At 38.4% G+C, this 19,606-nt stretch overlaps 1 protein-coding gene across 2 annotated transcripts in view; it reads left to right on the top strand.

Annotated features, from left to right (window-relative positions):
• Positions 1-19,251, top strand: part of SLC44A1 (solute carrier family 44 member 1) — a 65,485-nt gene extending 46,234 nt beyond the window's left edge. Inside the window, exons 8-16 of one of the 2 annotated variants that reach the window (XM_068665950.1) lie at positions 364-491; positions 1,394-1,580; positions 3,212-3,377; positions 6,672-6,828; positions 7,076-7,159; positions 8,289-8,426; positions 10,280-10,516; positions 12,003-12,083; positions 14,335-19,251. In XM_068665950.1, the coding sequence (XP_068522051.1) occupies positions 364-491; positions 1,394-1,580; positions 3,212-3,377; positions 6,672-6,828; positions 7,076-7,159; positions 8,289-8,426; positions 10,280-10,516; positions 12,003-12,083; positions 14,335-14,358 (1,202 nt within the window). In that variant the 3' untranslated portion in view covers positions 14,359-19,251. Of the gene's footprint in view, positions 1-363; positions 492-1,393; positions 1,581-3,211; positions 3,378-6,671; positions 6,829-7,075; positions 7,160-8,288; positions 8,427-10,279; positions 10,517-12,002; positions 13,575-14,334 lie in introns of those variants that run through there. The other variant, XM_068665949.1, reaches the window with a different exon arrangement.
• Positions 19,252-19,606: the final 355 nt, after the last annotated feature.

Here is a 19,606-nt window from a genome sequence, read left to right as displayed (position 1 = left end):
TCTCTGTTACCCATCTAGTGGGCAATCTTCACTGCTAGGGCTCCCCATGAACTAGTCTTCTCACGCACTTAACCCTAAACCACAAAGAGCTTCAGGTCTTTTAAGTGGGCTTATTGGGGTGAGATTGTGGAAAGAGTGTATCCAATTGAGAAGAGGTCAACACAGGAGATTAGAACACTCTTCCATCCTTTGAAGTTCCTGTTGAGTTGTCTGTCAGTTCCCTTGAGTCTTCTATTCCAGACCGGACTTAAGAAAGTGAAGACTTTTGGTCTTTAGGTACTAGGCAGTATGATTGTGTCAGGAAGAAGAAGCGTCTTTCATTGGCCATTTTTTTTTTTTTTTTTTTCCACCTCTAAAACATAGGTGGTACAGGAGTCCTGTGGTGGCTCTATGCTAAGCAACGAATATCTGCCAGTACTGTTGAGAGTCAAATAGCCAAAGAAAATCTTCAGGCTCTCCTGATCTATGCCATTTCAGCTACAGTCTTCACGGTATGTTTTGCTAATGACCATATAATTTTCTTGTTCCACATTTCTGTTTGTCTCTTTTTTTTTTTTTTTTTTTTTTAATTCAGGTGGAAGGTTTATATTACACAAGTTTTAAAGAGTTTATTTCCATTACAAGTTCTGTTGGTGATATATAAGTGTATATTGTTACCTTCCTAGAATTGCTCTGTAATATCTGTCCATGTGTCAGGAGAGAGTTCCTGACCCTGCACTTTTTCTCCTCTCCTCTACTGTAAAACCTCTGCATGGACCTCCATTAAATAGCTGGATTATGGAACTCCCAATTTCACTCATTTTTGTTAGATCCCAAGTTCAGAAGTACTCTGTCATTTCAGTTTATTTAAAAGTCCTTAGACTATTCACACTTCTGAAATCAGTTGTTCCCAAACTACTTCCACTTACACATGGGTTGTTGTGAACTGAAATGCTAACGACTACTGAACTATCGTATGTTCTTTCAGCCTTGCTGTTTGTTTCAGAAACAATGACCCTGTAAGTAAAAATTGTCAATGCTGGACTAACTTCCATCGCAAGTACACCATGCAATGTCTAGAAAGAAGCATTAAATCGTGTTGTTTGCTAAATTTTGCAGTCTGCTGATTTTGGTGGTTTGTACAGCATAATTAAGGATGGAATCTGGCCTACCCTCATACGTCTGAGGCTGATAATGATCCCAAGTAAATAAGTCTGAGATTACATTTCCCCAAAAGTATAATTTGGAAAATACTTTCTCACTAAAATAAACTGTTAGATGTTTACATTTTGATCTTGTGATCTTAAAGTAGAGAATGTGTTAGTTTTCAGAGTTTGATTATCCTGGCTGTGCAAAATAATAGCTTGCTTGTTTTCAATTCTCTAATATGCAATTTGGAAACTTCTCCCTCTAGGTTATATTGTTCTTGATAATGCTAATTATGCGCAAACGAGTAGCTCTCACCATTGCCTTGTTCCATGTGGCCGGCAAGGTCTTCATTCACTTGCCGCTGCTAGTCTTCCAGCCATTTTGGACATTCTTTGTGCTTATCCTCTTCTGGACATACTGGATCACAGTCCTGCTTTTCCTTGGTACTACAGGTAAGAAGCTCACAGGCTTAATTTAAATACAGTACTGTACCGTATTTTAGCATGTTTTCACACACACAAAGAGGTCGTAATGAAAGGGCCATTGCATGTATGTTCTGTCTCCCAAAACATAGATACACTGAAAGCAGTTTCTGTTCTTCATAACCTAGGTGTCTAGTATTTTCTAGATTATTAGTGAAATGTTCTTTGATTTTTGTGCTCTTTATATGACATAGTCAGAGAGCAGCAAGTGTACTCTGAATTTCTTCCTTTTATGAAGAGCATAAATGAGAGCTTTGCTTGTGTTCTGTGTCTGACAAGAGCTTCTAGAATTATTCTTACAGGTCCAAATCTTATTTACTTCAACAGAGAAACTTAGCAACTGCTTTTTAAAGTGGGAGATCTGTGTGTTATTTTGCAGCAAGTTGTGCACAATAGAAACTATCATTCATCACTAGAACCTTAGAATTTTGAAAATTACTCCTAATCCAAATGCAGCAGTGTTTCTGGTCACACAGCTATTTCCAAATAATACAAATTAAATATTTTGGATTTCACGCTCTGAAATTTTAGCAAGGGACAGAGGTAGTAGAATCCTGTTCTACTTACTGTTGAAATTTTAAGTTTTCATCATATGATGCTCTGTGTGCCTAATGAATGGCAAGTTACAGAAAATGTTTGCCTCCAAAGTCCCAGTCCCATGCTTCACTCTGCAAAGGGATTAAATCTGTAGGAGAATTTAGGCAGATACTTATGTCTAACTGACAGAATTCTTTGATAGACCTTGATTCTGCAAAGACTAGTGTATCCTTTTAGCTTCATATGCGCTCAGTTTATTCACTGATGTCAGTTGAACAAAACCTTTGTGCAAGAAGAGCCAGAGCTTTTCAGTCCAAACCAGGGGAATTGACAAGTGCACATTATTTGTGTACCAAAAAACCCCTACATTTTTTGAAGAGCTTGTTCTCTAAACTTGAGATTATTTCAATAGATCAATTTATTTACAGGAAAAATATTTTTTTGATATACACGTGATAGCACAGCTAAGAATGTAGAGGAGGTATTGACAATGAAAGCTCAAAACACTGGTTTTCAAGGTAAATATCTTATACAAGTGGTATTACTAAGCATTTTTCTGCATTCTCATCAGCAGTTTACATAACTGTTGCTTACGATAAACGTTCTTAGTGTGAGCTAGTATGGTGAAATAGGGCAGTGCCTAGGATGGTTTTGACATGTACTCTAAATCATTGTACATCACGCTATTCAGATTCAAGACAGCAACAGACAAATCAAAAACAACTAAAGCAAAATTCCTTTTATTATGTTTAATTATAGGGGTTCTTGCTACTTTGTAGTGGTGGTTAGTCTTGGAAATTTTCACCATGTGGCTAAAATCTAAAAAGTGCTGCGCGATACTGAATGTGCTCAGAATTCTTGACTGCTTTTTTTTTTTTTTTAAATGCCATTATACTCATTGTCTCAGTAGGTGTGTTTTTCTTATGAACCATCTTCCCAAACTTGATAATTAGTAGAAGCTAGAGCTGTTCTTTAAATGGTTATGAACTGCTAACACTATATACTTTCTTCTTTCACAGCTGGTGTAATCATTGTAGTCCTTTTCTGACCTCATTAATTTCTAGGTAATCCTGTCCCAAATGAAGAAGGATTTGTTGAATTTCGGATGGTAGGCCCTCTGAAATACATGTGGTGGTACCATGTAGTGGGACTGATCTGGATCAGTGAGTTTATCTTAGCCTGTCAGCAGATGACAGTAGCTGGAGCTGTTGTGACATACTATTTCACAAGGTAAGAATAACTTAGCTTTATTGTGAACAACTTAGAAATGGAATTAGCAGAAATAACGAGGGTTAGAGTTTAAAGGAAGAATACTTTCTTTCTGCCTGAAAGCTGATGAGTAATTGGGTTGTATTAACTCTTCCTAAATCATGTGAAGTCCTAAAATAACCTGCTTTGCTGGTTATGGGTGGCATTCTTGGTATTTAAGACTCGAAGTCTTGTTTGACGTGTAACCTGTGCGTGTTGCAATAACAGGAACACTTGTTGACAAAACAGAATGCACCTGGAATACCAAATTTAATGTTAATAATCAATGCTGATGAAGTCAACACAGGTCAAAGAATAACTGACAACAAATTATTATTGTTATTTTTAAAAATGTGCTTTAAATTAATCACCATTATTAATTCTTGTACAAGATTACTCAAAGTCTTAGTAGATTCATCACTATAGATGGATCCTCACAAAATCATGTACAAGTACAAAAATAATACAAAGTATGTGTGCATTAAAACTCCATATTACATTACTATATTTGTGTCACTGTTGTGTATGAGAGCATACTTTACCTTGGCTATTGTGCGTGTATCTGCTAGCTGTTCAGGAAGGCAATACAGTTACTTGAACAATGCTTTTAACAAATTTCAGGCACAAGAGTTTAGCTTTACAGAGATAAGAGGCTGATTTCAGAATCACAGACTTGTCCAGATAAATAAGTCCCTGCTTTAAGCTTTGTCTCTAGCATTTGCAGACTTATCTGAAATTAAGACTGCTCAAAATTTGCTTTAAATAAGTGAAAATTAAAGTTCTTGCTTTAGCTATTTAGGACCTATTAAAAAAAAATAAAAAACGGAATGTACCCTCGGCTAGTTTGCCAATGCCACCGAGCTGTGTGGGAAGGGATGACACGCTGTAGGGAAGGCATGCCATCCAGAGGGACCTGGACAGGCAGGAGGGTGGGCCTGTGTGAACATCACGGGGTTCCACAAGGCTAAGTGCGAGGTCCTGCATCCGAGCTGGGGCAATGCCAAGGATAAAGAGAGCTTGGGCAGAGAATGGATTGGGAGCAGCCCTGAGGAGAAGGACCTGGGGGTGGTGGTTGACAAGAAGCTGAACACAAGCCAGCACTGTGCGCTTGCAGCCCAGAAAGCCAACCGTATCCTGGCTGCACCAAAAGCAGCGTGGCCAGCAGGGCTGGGGAGGTGATTGTCCCCCTCTGCTTTGCTCTCATGAGACCCCACCTGGAGCGCTGCGTTCAGCTCTGGGGCCCCCAGCACAAGAAGGACATGGACCTGTTAGAATGAGTCCAGAGGAGGGCCATGAGGATGATGAAGGGTCTGGAGCAGCTCTCCTATGAAGGCAGGCTGAGGGAGCTGGGGTTCTTCAGCCTGGAGAAGAGAAGGCTCTAGGCTCTGGGCAGACCGCTAGCAGAGGGTAGATTTACATTAGATACAAAGAAGCTATTCCTTACTCTGCAGGTGGTGAGGCCCTGGCACAGGCTGCCCAGAGAAGCTGTGGATGCTTCATCCCTGGTGCATCCCTTCAAGGCCAGGCTGGATGGGGCTTTGGGCAACCTGGTCTGGTGGGAGGTGTCCCTGCCCATGGCAGGGGGTTGGAATTAGGTGTTCTTTAAGGTCCCTTCTAACCCAAACCATTCCGTTATTCTATGTAGGATACAATATATAAAAAATCCTAGGGATATACAGCAACCACGCTCTGTTCTTGTCATGTTCTTTTAAGAGTCTGATTTTTTTAACATGGGTGTTTAAATAATGATGCAGATATTTTTCAAGTGCATGATTCAGATCACAAATGTTTAATTGATTTGTCTTTTTTTAATTGAGAATGTTATCTGAATTATATTTGATTCCTTATCTGCCGTAGTATCTTAAGATGTATCAAAGGCAAGGAATTAATTTACTATGCTGACAGAAATTCTGTTATTTTATTAATGATGAAATCTTCCAGTATACTGGTGAATGCATCTGTGAAGTTATTACAAGATGCTAGAGGGATGTACGCTTGTGAATAATGAAACTAGACTGAGTGAAAAACTGCAAAAGTACAGAGTAGAGAGGATAGTTTTGTGTTGGTACAGATTGCTTAGCAATGCTTATTCTTCATCTGTAATTCTATATATTTTCTGTCACCTGAAAAGGAATGATTTTACTTTTAACTGTACCTATCATTCCTTAACAGGAATTTTAAGTTAGCATGTATCAATTGCTCCCTACTGTAATTCTTTCTTGCATTTTAAAGTAGATTTCTAACCTGAAAAGGGACTCAGTAAAAAGGAAAGGGCATTAATTTGGAGTTTCCCTGTTATTTTGGACATTAGCAGCTTTCCACGGCAAATTAAATGAAATTATCTATGGAAAAAATGTTTTATGTATGTTCAATATTGATTCACCATAGTAGGACGGATTCTTTGCAACTCATGCAATAACAGATCTCAGCATTGTGCATTATAGAGTCAGCAGTCAGTTATGTTAACCTGAAGAGGAGAAAGTGTTTGGGTTGTATAGGTATAGATTAGACCATAACTTTTTATGTGATTGTGCCCAAGGGAAAGTAGAATTTGGCTTCTCCCTCCTGAGCTGTAAAAGTTAATTGGAAGAAAATATAGGGAAAACCTGTTTCAGTTATTAACATCTCATGATTAAGTTGCTTGGAGATTATTTTTATGTGATAAAGACTATTTCTTGGTCTTTTTTTGAATGAAATTTGCATGAAAATAATTTTCTCCCAAGCTGGGGAGTTGTTTTATGTTTGGAATGTTAACACTTGCTCCTTTAATACTTGCTTTCTTGAGGATATAATAGCTAAATTAGAAATGCAAAACATCCAGAAAAGGAAATTTACATAATAAATTAAAATAGTAATATCCTCTTCAAGAATGTCTCAATGAAGACCTTAAACAGAAGGGGAAGACAAGGCTGGTTTATGGAAAAATGCTGTTGTTGTTCTTTACTTTTCTTTTAAAGGGCTTGAGTTTCATACCATGAAGCATAATTTAGAATAAATTGTTATTTGTCAATAAGTGAAACACATACAACTGCTAGTAAGGCCACCATTAAGATGTACTGTTTCTTTATCCTATTTCTATTATTGCATTAGAGCCAAAGGTGTGACTTGCACAGGCTGTCAGTGTTTTATACAGAATGCACAATACACACTGACAGCCAGAAGAAGGATAAGAAATTCCTTTTGCACGCTAGCCTTTCAGGAATTTGTAGCAAATCTATAGGTAGACTTTAAATATACATTGATCATTCTACTTCATTCTTTTTCTTTTTTCAACAGGGAGAAAAGGAACCTGCCATTTACTCCTATCCTGGCATCTGTTAATCGCCTTGTTTGCTACCACCTAGGAACAGTAGCAAAGGGGTCTTTCATTATCACATTAGTGAAGATACCACGAATGATTCTTATGTATATCCATACACAACTCAAAGGAAAAGTAAGAGAAACAGATTCCATTTTCTTACTGAAACTCAAGGCCTGATGTGTTTACAGATAATTTAGTTAAACCTGGAGGGAGGTCTTTGGAAGTCTCAGTTTGGAATATTTGGTCTTTCGAAGGCCATAGAACTGAGAGTAGCTGCTGGAGTTACTGAGTATCAGTTACTGAAACACAAAGGAATATTGTTTTCTTGTTTTTCATGGTATCTCTTTCCCCCACACACACACATTTTATGCTTTCCTAGGAAAATGCTTGTGCTCGCTGTATGCTTAAAGCCTGCATCTGCTGCCTTTGGTGTCTAGAAAAGTGCCTGACCTACTTAAATCAGGTAAGATTTCCAATATTCAAAAAAAAAAAAAAAAGATAAAAGATATAATTTCTAGAATGTAATCTGAGGCTGACACATAATGTATTGTACTTTGTAACTGACCTGAGGGGTGGTACTTAAGTTTTGTTTCCATTACTGAAATTAAAATGCAAGTCATGGCATTGGTCTTTGTTCAAAGGTGAAAGAAGGTGAAAAACAGACTGTATTCATCTTTGAGAACATTGTATCTCAACTTTAGATGAGATCTCAACAGATTTGATTAGTGGTTGGAGATGATCTCCCTTATGTCTGTTCTTCCAAGCTACATCTGATTTTCAAAATACGTTTTCTGTGACAAGGGAGTGAACCTTTTCCAGGTGTAATATTTCATGTTCACAGGACAGAAAAACAATATGTAACATCAAATTGTCATTGTCATCTACAAAGTGGAGTAAGAGCTGCAAGTTGCAAAGAGCTGCACAGGCTGGTCAGGCTACCTCATAAAAGACATTTGTTTGGCCTATAGTTCCACCTCTTAAATACATCTCTAACTCCCTTTTACAGTTATGTTTTTTTTGTTTGTTTGTTTTTGTTTGTTTGGTTGGTTGTTTTGTTTTGTTTTTTGTTTGTTTGTTTTTTCCCCCCTAGAAATAGAGAAAATAAAATCATAAGGAAACAACAGTGTAATCCTTGGAAATTGTCCTGGATAATTTTGAATGCAGTCTATTGAAGTATCTAGAAATTACCTTGGTGGACTTCTATGACTTTGAAAGTCTTATATTTCCAGATTTTTTTTCTAACAATTTAATTGCTGTAGTGATGCCACTGCTCACCTCCTGCAGAGAAACTGCAAATTCTGTTTAATTAGTTTTTATTGGAATAAACTTGTTAATGCATAAATCATGAGCAAGGGAGGAAAAGAATGGTAATTCTCTACTTTGTATAGTCTTCTGTCAGCTGGTACATACTGATTGTTTCAACGACTCTCAAGGGAATCTTTACTCTTTAACATCATATGACATGCCTTTTTCAAAAGCCATGCCTGCCTTCTTTCTCCCTCCCTACTCTTGCCCCTTTAAACTCCTCTTCCCACCTCCCTCTGAAATACCTGATCATCCCAAATTTTCACTTTCTTTTTTTTTCCCCCCAGAATGCATACACAGCCACAGCTATCAACAGCACCAACTTCTGCACCTCAGCAAAGGATGCCTTCGTTATTCTAGTGGAGAACGCTTTGCGGGTGGCTGCCATAAACACTGTTGGGGATTTTATGTTGTTCCTGGGAAAGGTACGTATGCTGTATACAGCTGTTAGGGCCTTCCACGGCAGCAAGCTTTCCTTAGCAACAACTTGCACCCCCAGATACAAAATGCCTTTGAGCTCCTGTTTCTTAGCATGACTTTATCACATCTAGCTGCATCCTATAAGGAAGGGACTGAGGGTGGTTAAACAAATGATCCACTTAGAAGTAGATCCACTTCAAGCAGAGGTCATCAGAAAGGAATGGCTGAGGATATTGGCACTTTTTGCATGAATTTATTTAAAGGAGTCAGGAGAAATGTGACCAGAAATTGATTGGTTTTGTGGTTAAAAACCTGAAGTTTTAAGGAAAGAAGATATTTCCTCTGAATTCAGCTCTCTAGATTTTTGTTGAAATTTGACATTTTATTGATGACAATTTTTCTCAAAATTGCACTGGAAGGTAGTATGGAAGCCTGCATTGAGGAACTGTCAGCTTAAGTTACTAAGTTACTTTTACTCTGAGGATTAAGTTACTTTTACTCTTATAATTAAAATAGACCAGAATAATTGCTGTGGTCATCTTTTTGTCTCTCCAGGAAATGATAGAGACCTACTTTATGGAAATTTAATCCAGTGAATTATTATTATCCTTTTAAGGATTTTGTGCCATTATTTACTAAAATACTTAATACCTATCCATTTAAATCACCTGTGCTTAAGCATTTGGACATTAATTGAACTGAACTGTCCTCCTTATTACATTCTTCTATTAAGTCAGAGTTCAGTGGGCTGAACTTTTAATCCAATAATTAAATCAATAAGATGTGAGGAGAAGTAAATATATAATGAAGATAGAGGTGCTTTAGAGATCATGAAATGCATAATGCAGCTTTATGGAGGAATCTGAAATGTGTTAGGGAATATCTCCTTGAAAGGACGTCTCTCAAATTATTGGAGAAATGCCCAGGTGACAGATATATTAAAATGGACAGTGCAGCATATCAAAAATGGTATCATCTAAACAGAGCTAGGCTGCCAGCATATCTTCTCTACATTCCAAGCCAGTGTTTTCATAATACAGTAAGGCTGACCTATTTTACAATTTCATGTCTCTCTGCAGTTCATAATAAAAGGTTGGGAAATGTTCAAAATGTTGAGTGGCTACAACAGTTGTTTTGTTTTGTTTTGTTATCCCTAAAGACCAAACTGTACCCAGTGAAATATCTGTTAGGGCCTCACACACAGTGTAGTTCAATGAAAACAGAGATGATGTGCCTTACCTGAATTAGAATCATCTCTTATTATATTCATTTCTAGTCTGACCTATAATCTAATCTACTCTGACCATTTCTAATTCTGATATACTTTTCCTTATATGGAGACAAGACAATGATAAGACAAGCTTGAAAGATGTTTTGGCTGAATTGTTTCTTCCAGCAAAATGAAACACATACTGTCTCTGAAGTCCCACACTCCCAAAACAAATAAACCAAAACCAAATGCAATTGCACATTAATTGTATGGTAATATCTGGTTCTATTTATATATATTTATATATATAATTGACAGGGTAAAGTTCTTTTTTTTTAGGAGTATTCTGTAACACTAGAATTGTGACAGCAAGATACAAGTATAATTGTCTCTGAAAAATACCTTTTGTGTTGACAGATGCATTTGAAACTATTCTGACTTGCACGTGCTGGACCAACAGATAAAACATCATTCCTATTGAGGGATGTGAGGAATCAAGGCTGTAAAGATGTCATTAGCACTGGCTAAATGACATCTTTACACAAAACCCCCTAGTTTTAGGATTGGCAGAGCAAGGAGCATATAGGTTGAAACAATCAGAAGGATTTTGTCGTTGGAATTCTCTTATTTGTATGTTTTCTTCTTCAGGTCCTGATTGTCTGCAGTACAGGTTTGGCTGGGATTATGTTGCTGAATTACCAACGAGATTATACTGTCTGGGTGTTGCCTCTCATCATTGTCTGCCTCTTTGCATTCCTGGTTGCTCACTGCTTCCTTTCCATTTACGAAATGGTCGTTGATGTCCTTTTCTTATGTTTTGCCATCGATACAAAATACAATGACGGAAGCCCTGGGAGGGAATTCTACATGGATAAAGTTCTCATGGTGAGTTTCCATTGCACTCTAAGAATATGGCTCCATAGAATTGATTTCTTGAGGGTGGGGTGAATGCACTAGCTGAGTATAAAATTTATTTATTTATTTATTTTTAAAACTTGGATTACCACGCTCTCTTACTCATGACTTGCTCAGCCAAGAGTGGTGTGGTAAGCATTAGATTAGTGATGCCTCCCCGCTGCTATTGACTTCTGCTTGCTGACAGCTCAATGAGCATTCCTCATACAGAGTCATGCTCCTGGGTGTCATTTCTTTTAAAGGATGCAGTGCAGAACAGAAGGAAGAAAACAACGGGTAAAGGTTTGCTTCTTGTTCTTTCCTGAAAAGGACCTCTCTTGAGATGTGGAAGAGAACAAATGTCAGAATATTCAACCCCACACAGAGCTAGTGACTATGCTGAAGAAGCAATCTGAAATTGCTTCTCAGTCTCTCATGCACAGAAGCAACAGGCTTTTCATTCTGTGCTTGAGCCTTGATACTATATCAAGGCTCTGCGCACAATTTATTTTTAATTTGTTTGTTCCATCTTATTACCAGTTCACTCTAACTGTACGCCAAGATGTAAAAATTGTGTTCCTCCAACCATTCAGCTTGTTACTGACGGTCATTTCTTGATAATGTTTGTCCATTTTAAGTGGCAACCACAGAATATGTCCCTGTAAAATGCACCCCCACATGTAGGCTGGTGGAAGTCTTGTGACTTCTTAGTGAATTTTTCCTTTCTTTTTTTTTCCTTTCTGAATACTTGTTGGAAAAGCGTGCCAAGAATTTAACTTCATGTTTTGGTAAAACACTACAGAATCTAGAGTATATAATGAAAATGCTAGCTGTTGACTTGCTTTTTAGCAAAATGTTGTCTCAGAAGTAAATCATAGAAGCCTTGCAGGTTTCTTTAATCAACAGGAGGTGTCACAAAACATCAGCAGCTAAAGTGTACTGATATTTGTTACAAAATGCCTCTTATCTTTAAGAGAAAAGAAAAGATAGAAAGGGGAATTATTACCTTTGCTAGTCTTTGAATAGGTAATTTTGACTGGGGAAAATTTGAAGAATTTGCATTCAGGGAGGTCAACAAGACCTTGCAAGTAATTATCTCCAAGTTCTGTTTAATGGTTCTAACATTACACACAGTTCACAGGGTAGGGTGTAATAACTGGTGTCTCTGTTTTTGTGACAGTCACCCTCCTACGTTCCTTCCCGATAAAGGAGAGCTTAGTGGTAAATATGTAACATAAAACAGCACACAACAACAGATACCTGTCTGGCGTCCAGTTCTTCAGAATTAGATGATGGAGACCCTTGTGGCTATCTGGCAGGCTCTTTTGATATATCATGGGCAAGTTTGAACAAGAGGAGCGGAAGAAGCAAGTTTCATTGATTTTTTGAGCAATTACATCTTTGAAGTTTTGTATCTAGATTATATGCTTGGAGTATGCCCTAAGAAAGTACTTTTCACATTATTGCTGTTTTTCAGGAGTTTGTGGAGAATAGTAGGAAATCTATGAAGGAAGCTGGCCGGGGAGGTGGAGCTGAGGGCAGAGAGCTAAAACCAATGGTAGGTGCAGATGAGGAGGTGGCGATCCTCCAAGAGTTTCACTTTTACTTCTTCTCCCTCTTTGTCTTTACTGACTGCACTTCTTCAGGAGAAGTTTTTGTTCTCTGTATCACTCAAGATGTTCTGCTTTTTCTGTTTGTGAGCTTGCCTATCACCTGGATGGCAGAGTTTTTGTCACAGCTGAGACCATCTCCTGTAAAAGTAAGATGAAAGGAACTGTGTCATATGAAACAAATGCAGTATCATTTCATCAGGATTAGTAGTGCATGCTGTGTGGTATACAGACAGTCCCAACTGCTGAGTACTCTCAAAATAAGATGATGATGGAATTCATTACACTATTCTGACTTCAATCCTCTTTTCAGTCCTGAATTAAACAATTTTTGTTTATCTTACATACACTGTAAGAGCCTGAAGAATACTACTGAGCACATCCATTGTTGCAAAGTAGGACCAGGCATTTAAAGCTCTCACCAAATTATTTTATACAGTGCCAAGGGATTGTATACAGTGATTCCTTTCAACCTGCTCAAATGACATTTCTCCCAGTTGTTTGTTTTATTGCCAACTACTTATGTTGCTTGTCTCTTGTGTGCTCTTTCCATCTCACACTGTCAAATATGCAGACAGTGAACAATGCATCATTTATGCTTCTGCAGCCTGTCTTACTTATGATGTGCCTGTTAGGAAGGCATTGCATGTCTGAGTAGTCCGGAATAAGGAACAGCTTTACATGGTACAAGTAACAGATAGGTGGATGAGTTTGGAAAGTGGAGAACTGAGAGCATATGATGGAGAGCCAGGTTGGGCAAAGTATGACTTGTCATCATGCAATATGACTTTGTGAGATACAATCTTCTTCCATTGTTACTTTCTCAGAATATTTGGGGCCTGACTCAGTTCCTTAACAAGTGTACATTTTGTTAATGTAATGGAATCCAAATAAGTGTGTGATAACAGTAAGAATTTTTTAAATGATGTATGTGAAGCCATGTTGCATGAGCACTTTTTGACGTGGCTGGAATGAGTTCCTGCTGTAGAACTTGTAGATATGTAGCTTTGTGTGTTTTGCTATTTCATTATAGCATACCAGTTTCTAGATTTGCTTATGCCTAAATGCTGCTGTGTTTATACATTTAAAAAACTAATTCTGTGCTCATTTAATGTTTTCTTCAGGGAGTAATTCTAGCTGTTCAAACAGACACTTATGTTGGGACTTTCAGTGGTCTAAACACCATAAAAAATAAAGCTACCATTAAAATGGTTGAACATTGGGTTTGCAAACCAAACCCTCTGGTCTTATGCACAAAAAGTCTCCATCCAAAATTTTATGTTAGTCTCTAATTCAAAATACTGGTTTACAGTAAGTGGTTTTCTACTTATGCTCTCTTCAGTGCTAGCACAGACCACTAGTCAGACTTGTACTTGAGTAACTAAAGCATGGATATTAAAACCTGTAATAACCCCCTTGTAAAAAAGACAAACCAAGTACTTGCAAGTCAAGCATCTTTTGTTCTTTTAGAAACTTGATTCTAGGCACTTGAGTCTGGCAATGACAAGAAGTCCTGCTAGGACTTTCCCGGCTGGGGAAGATGCTGAGCACTTGGGACTCAGCCTGAGTGTCATGTGCTGAATTACTCCCAGTTCTGCTGCTCATTTGATAGTCTTGTTTGGAACTGACTGGGCCTTGTTTTCTCAAGAGGTCTTCCATTTTGGGGTGTTAAACTCCAGCTGAATAGGTTCTGAAATATTGGGGCCTCAGTTACTGACAAGGGCTGCACACAGCATAGGTAGTAGCAATTACTTCTTTTGTGAAATTTGTAATACTTTGCCCAAAGGCATTGTTAAAGGTTTCAGATTCATCTGGATTAAGACCATTAACAAGTCTATTCTAATAGTTGCACCTGTAGTCCACAAATTGGGTGTCTCAAATTATCTTAATTTTTCTTCAAAAAAAAAAAATAAAGTCCTTACTGTTTTGCTTCTGTTCCCTTGAAATGGATATTTTGTAGGTATGGCAATTAGTTCTATAAAAGCCAAATGCCCTAAATGCATTTGTATTTTAGATAGGCATTTAATAGTAGAGATGAGGAAACATTTTGGACCTTCTGTCTCCAAAGAGACTGTCAAGGCACAAGAAGAAAACCTTTTCACACTTCTTTCTTTATGGTTTCCAGTGACCTCTTTGACTCAGTTTCTCCTTGTCCTTTGGCATTTGTCTAAGACTATACTGTATGACTTTGTTTTCTAGGCCTCTGGAGCAAGTTCATCTTGAAACTAGCCAGCCATATTGGAACCCATTGACATTCCAAAACAAAATATATATATACATATATACATACATATATATATATATATATAAAATAAACAGCCAAAATCAGAGAAAAGGAACAGGGATTTAATACTTTTTTTAACAATTATTTTTGTGAAACATGTACTCTTTTCATACGGGTGGCTTTTACAAGCAGCTTTATCATTGTTCCATTTTTTTAAAAATTATTCATTGAAGTCATGGAAATGTTGATTCTTATCTGCTTGATATTTTACAATCTGGAGGAAGTATTGTAAAGATAATCTGAAATGATGATTGCATTTAGGGACAGATTTCCCATGACATGGCTAATCTGCTGAGTGTTTTATTTGCTTAATTTGTTTAAATTTGCATTAAATTTAGGACAGCCACATGTGAAGAAAACCTTCAAATCAAGACAAGTCTTAAATTTAGGTTTTTAAAAGGTAGTTTCAGTGAGAGTTAATTCAGTTCTAACTGGTTTGTAAGCAGTCATTTTATTCCATAGCCTGATAGGGCACAGTTTTATTTGTCAGTATCAGATATCACAATAACCAACTCCTCAGGTATTCAGGTGTGTGGGAGCCCTTGCATCTCCTATTCAATGGAAACTATAAAATGGGGAATAATAATTTTTATATGCAATCTACTTCCTGTTTTCCCTTACCTACCCTCTTACCCATTATCCCCTATCCTCCCCTTGAGTTCAATAGCCTCCTTCAAACTTCAGCAGTGCTCCTTTAAGGGTATGGATTCTTCATATGAGCAATTCAAATAACAGATTATTAAAGCTCAGTCTTAGCCATACTCATGATTATTTCATGACTAGACGTAAAGATGCTGAGGATGGGAAAAGAAATGAACTGTCTTACTGTACAAAAAAGTACTGTATGTTTCATTTCATTTAATGTCAGAGAGGTCTGGGATGTGGAAGGGACCATTCCTTGCCTGTTTTCTCATCCATATTTCTATATACTGTAGCAGGTGGTTATAACAGAAAAGGGCAGAGAAACATTTCTTTGGAAGTGTAACTGCCAGTATAGTTATCTAAGGTCATCAAATAATGATAAGAGAACGTGTTTTTTGTTTTGTTTTTGTTTTAAAAAGAAAGATTATTATGATTGAGATATTTGCATTTTTTCAGTCTGGAAGTTCACCAGATACGAATGCTACTATTGAATTGTTCAGCATATTGTAATGGTAAATGCTTAGAAGTGTATTGCTAAGAATTCATGATCTGTCAATGCTATATACTCCTTTTGTTACAATTTTTTTAAGAAAACTATTTTTGTTATGTAAAGTTAATATTTCAGAGCAGAATTTTTAAACTTATTGCACTAAATATAAGCTCTGTACAAATAAGTAATGCCTCAATGGTTTGATCACTCCATTCAAGAAAATCTTTTGAAAGAGACAAGCCCTTCTGTAGATGCTCTGCAATGGAGTGGAGAGGTATGTCTAGGTAAAGAAATGCACAACTCGTATTATTGTGGTTTAATAAGTAAGCAGTTCTCTGTGCTTCCTTTCAGAGGATCAGACTTTTAAATTGCTGCTGAGGGTTTAAAAAGATAGAGTATCATGTAACTAATCAGTGCTCTTACCTTTTAGCAATAGTGGAATATTTCACTTTTGCTTCTGCAAGTCATTTGATTTGTTTAGTCTTCTTTCAGTAAGCCAATTAATAAAAAGATTTACTGTTTTCATATCACAGAAACCAAACTGTATGAAAAGTAAGAAAATAAAAGTACATTTAGAAATGCTATCTGGGGCGGGGAGGCAGGGAGACAGAATTATCCAGTCTTGCAAGCATTAGACACCTGTTTATCCGAACCATATCAGTAACTCCACTGACATCAGGAGGACTCTCCTACGTAGGGAAATTGTAAGTTATACATCTGTGCATATGTGTATGTTAACTGGACTAGAACTTCAACCTAGGATTCAAACTGGAGCACTGTCGAGGCCTCTCAATGTGAGTTAGAGGTCAGGCTATCTAGAAGAAGCAGTTGCACTGAACACTGATGTTTGTGTAGATCAGTGGGGTTTAGCAACAAAAATTTTTAAAACTGGCGCAGATGAGTCCTAGAAACTGGATTCCAAGGCTAAGAGACTTATCACATACGCAGTTGCTTCCAGAGAAACTGTAATTTCCTTCTTGTTTGGAAATTATTGGAGGTGCTTTGATCGAAGCCTTGGATTCTACTCATTTTGACAACAAATACCTGCCGTGACAAGTTCTGCAAGTTTGTGCTCTCTGCTCACTCGAAGTGGGAGCTTTTCTCTGCAATCACAACTAGGACTGCAATTGGAAACAAATTTTGTATTTTTGTATGACTTGACTGTGCACCATTTTTATAGCAGTTTATCCTGTTTTAAAAATAAATTTGTTTTATTTACATGGTGTTTAAAAGATACAGGCAACACTTTTCTATGGGTAGCTGTAATGTTTAAGTGACAAATCTATATCATTACAGAGTTCTTAATAAAATCATATGCACCATTCCTGAGTGTGTATCCGGCATGCAGAGCTTTTCAGTCATGCCAAAATGCATTCCATCCACATGCAGCCTTTCCAGTGGCCCTTTAAAGCTTTTGAATGTTCTTTGAAGTTCATGTGCAACCAGACTGCAAGCTGCCCTCTTCCAGTGCGGTCTTGTGCAAAGAGCTAAGTAGAAGGCTGGAGTCAAAAGAGACAACTTTTCAGGACAAATTTAGCCTCTGCTTTCCTCCCGTAGTGGAGGTAGCAGAGAACATTTGACATGTAAATCCCTAGTTGGCAGTAGAGTTGCTGGGGACTGCCAATTGCGATGGATTAAGTATTCTTTTTGCCAGCTGGTTATCAAGGCCAGTATATGGACTGCTTTTTGGGAAGCAGTCTAGACCAAATAGTGTGGTGCTGCACTGGGAATAACACTGCAGGAGGAGCAGATGAGGCAGCTGAGATACAGAAATCATCTCCTTGAAAAGCCCACTGAAACAAACAGTGCTTGAGGACTGGTGCTTCAGGCTGGACAGTCTGGGTTTAAAAACCAAGCCAATATGATTACTGGTTCCCAGCATTTGTTTTTTTGCAGCCAGTCTGGACCATAGCCTCTGATCAGCTAGGCTTCAAAGGAAAAAAGCATGTCATTCTTTGAATTGTTTATTTTTTCTCATTATATTACCTTCCTTTTTGTTTTTGGAAGCTTAGCAACGTGTTATTGCTTCTTTCAGCCCTAGAGAATATTTGTTCTTTTAGCTCTCATTTCTGTATTGCTCTTTCAGCAAAGGAGTGCCAAGCGGTCAAGTGTCAGCTCCCCTTGTCCCACCGATCTTAGCACATGCCTTCTCACCTTCCCAAGGCAATGATTCAGGATATCACCTGGACCGAATGGGAGGGGGAGTAGGGGCAGAGCTGAAGTTCTGAGATGTTTATTTTTGTGTGTGTGATACCACTCCATCACTGTGCTTGCTGTGATTAGGAGTGCAACCCATCATCTCTACAATGTCGGTGCTGCTCCGCAGCTAGACAAAGCATGTGGTATGGCCAGTGTAGATCTGCATCTTCAGCCTTCCATTAGCTTACCTTCACGCTCCCAGCTGCCAAAAACAGGATTGGATTTTATACGTGGCCTTAGCTTGGCATGGTAACTCAAGGACTTTCTGTGTTAGGAAAGCGTGTCCTAGAAGGGACGACCTGAAGTGGAAAACCACGTACATGTTGTGGTGGGTTGACCCTGGTTGGCAGGTAAGCCCCTACTTAGTCCCTTGCTCCCTCCCTCCCAGGAGGACTGGGGAGAGAATCAAAAGGGCAAAAGCAAGAAAACTCTTGTGGGTTGTGGTAAAGACAGCTCGTTACATTAAAGGAAAAAAAAAATCAAGAGAAGAAAGACAACACCAACCAAGTGATGCAAAGGCCATCACTCACCACCTCCCACCAGCAGACCGATGCCCAGCCAATGTCTGAGCAATGGCTACTCTGGAAAACTATCTCCCTCACTCCAGTTTTATTGCTGAGCACGGCGTTACATGGCACGGGAGAGGTTTCTGTGGCCTCTTCGGGCCAGCCATCCCGGCTGTGTCCCCTCCCAGCCTCTTGCCTACGCTGTCAGTAGGGCCGGGGGAGAAAGGAGAAGGCCTTGTCCCCGTGTGAGCACTGCTCAGCAATGGGTAAGGCACCGGCGTGTTTTGGTCACGGGTCTAAAACACAGCACCCAGCGGGCTCCTGTGAAGACAGTTCTCTCCATCCCAGCCAGACCCAGTGCACAGGTCCACTTACCCAGTAGTTAATCCAAGACTCACTTTCCACGTTCCTGTACAGCACCTTCTCAGGGTGGTTACTTCTTTCTGAAAGGGCTTTTTTCAGAGTGGGCGATGAGCCTGCTCCACAGTGCTCCCTTTTAGGGAGGGAGCAGGGTATGCTGACTCTTACTCTTTCAGCACAAAATGGGGATGTAAAGCAGAAATGAGCCCTGTCTGTATCAGCGTTCTGGCATCTGAGCAGCCAGCGCTGGAGACAACATATTTAATGTGCCCTCAGGGCCTGCACTTTAGTGGTTTGCTCTGAGTAGTTATGATGTATTCTATGAATGTATGTTACAGAGTCAGAATAAAATGCATGTAGCAGACATATACTCATCATCATCATCCAGTGGTCATTTGGTTCTGAATGCGTATTACATGCTGTATTGAACATAGCATAGTCATTTTAAGAAACACTAGAGATTAAAAGTAAATACCTTACAGTGCACATCCCGGTTTTGTAAATCATGGCTTTGCCTGTGCAGATACTGTTTACTAAATCTAAACAACTCAAGTCCATTGTTTCTTGAACAGCTTGCGTGTCACATTATCACTACAGAAATCCTATTTCATCTTTGTGGAAAAAAAAAAACAAAACAACAACTCCTTCCCAAAGGAGGAAACTCCTTCCCCTCCATGGGAGAAAAAAACAAAAAAACAAAAAACAAAAAACCCACCACTGTTTCACAAAACAAAACCCAACAGACTTACCTGAAGCATTTCTTGCACTCAGCTTGTTTGTTGGGATGATGGAAGTTTACTCTAAATATTTTTCAGTGCTCTTCCAACTATTTCACCTCTGCTGTTATTTCCATCACATTGCAAGAGAGATAATGGAGATTAGTAACTTTGTATTTCTTGTGCTCTGTAGCAAATACTGTTCTCAAGATATATTTTTTCTTTTATACTTAGAGAGACGAGGGAGGAGATAAAACTTGTCTCTTCCCGTGTG

This window comes from Anas acuta, chromosome Z (genome assembly GCF_963932015.1).
Source record: "Anas acuta chromosome Z, bAnaAcu1.1, whole genome shotgun sequence".
In the NCBI taxonomy this organism is placed as follows: domain Eukaryota; kingdom Metazoa; phylum Chordata; class Aves; order Anseriformes; family Anatidae; genus Anas; species Anas acuta.
The sequence above is the reverse complement of the archived record's forward strand: the minus strand, read 5'-3'. Positions and strand labels throughout refer to the sequence as shown.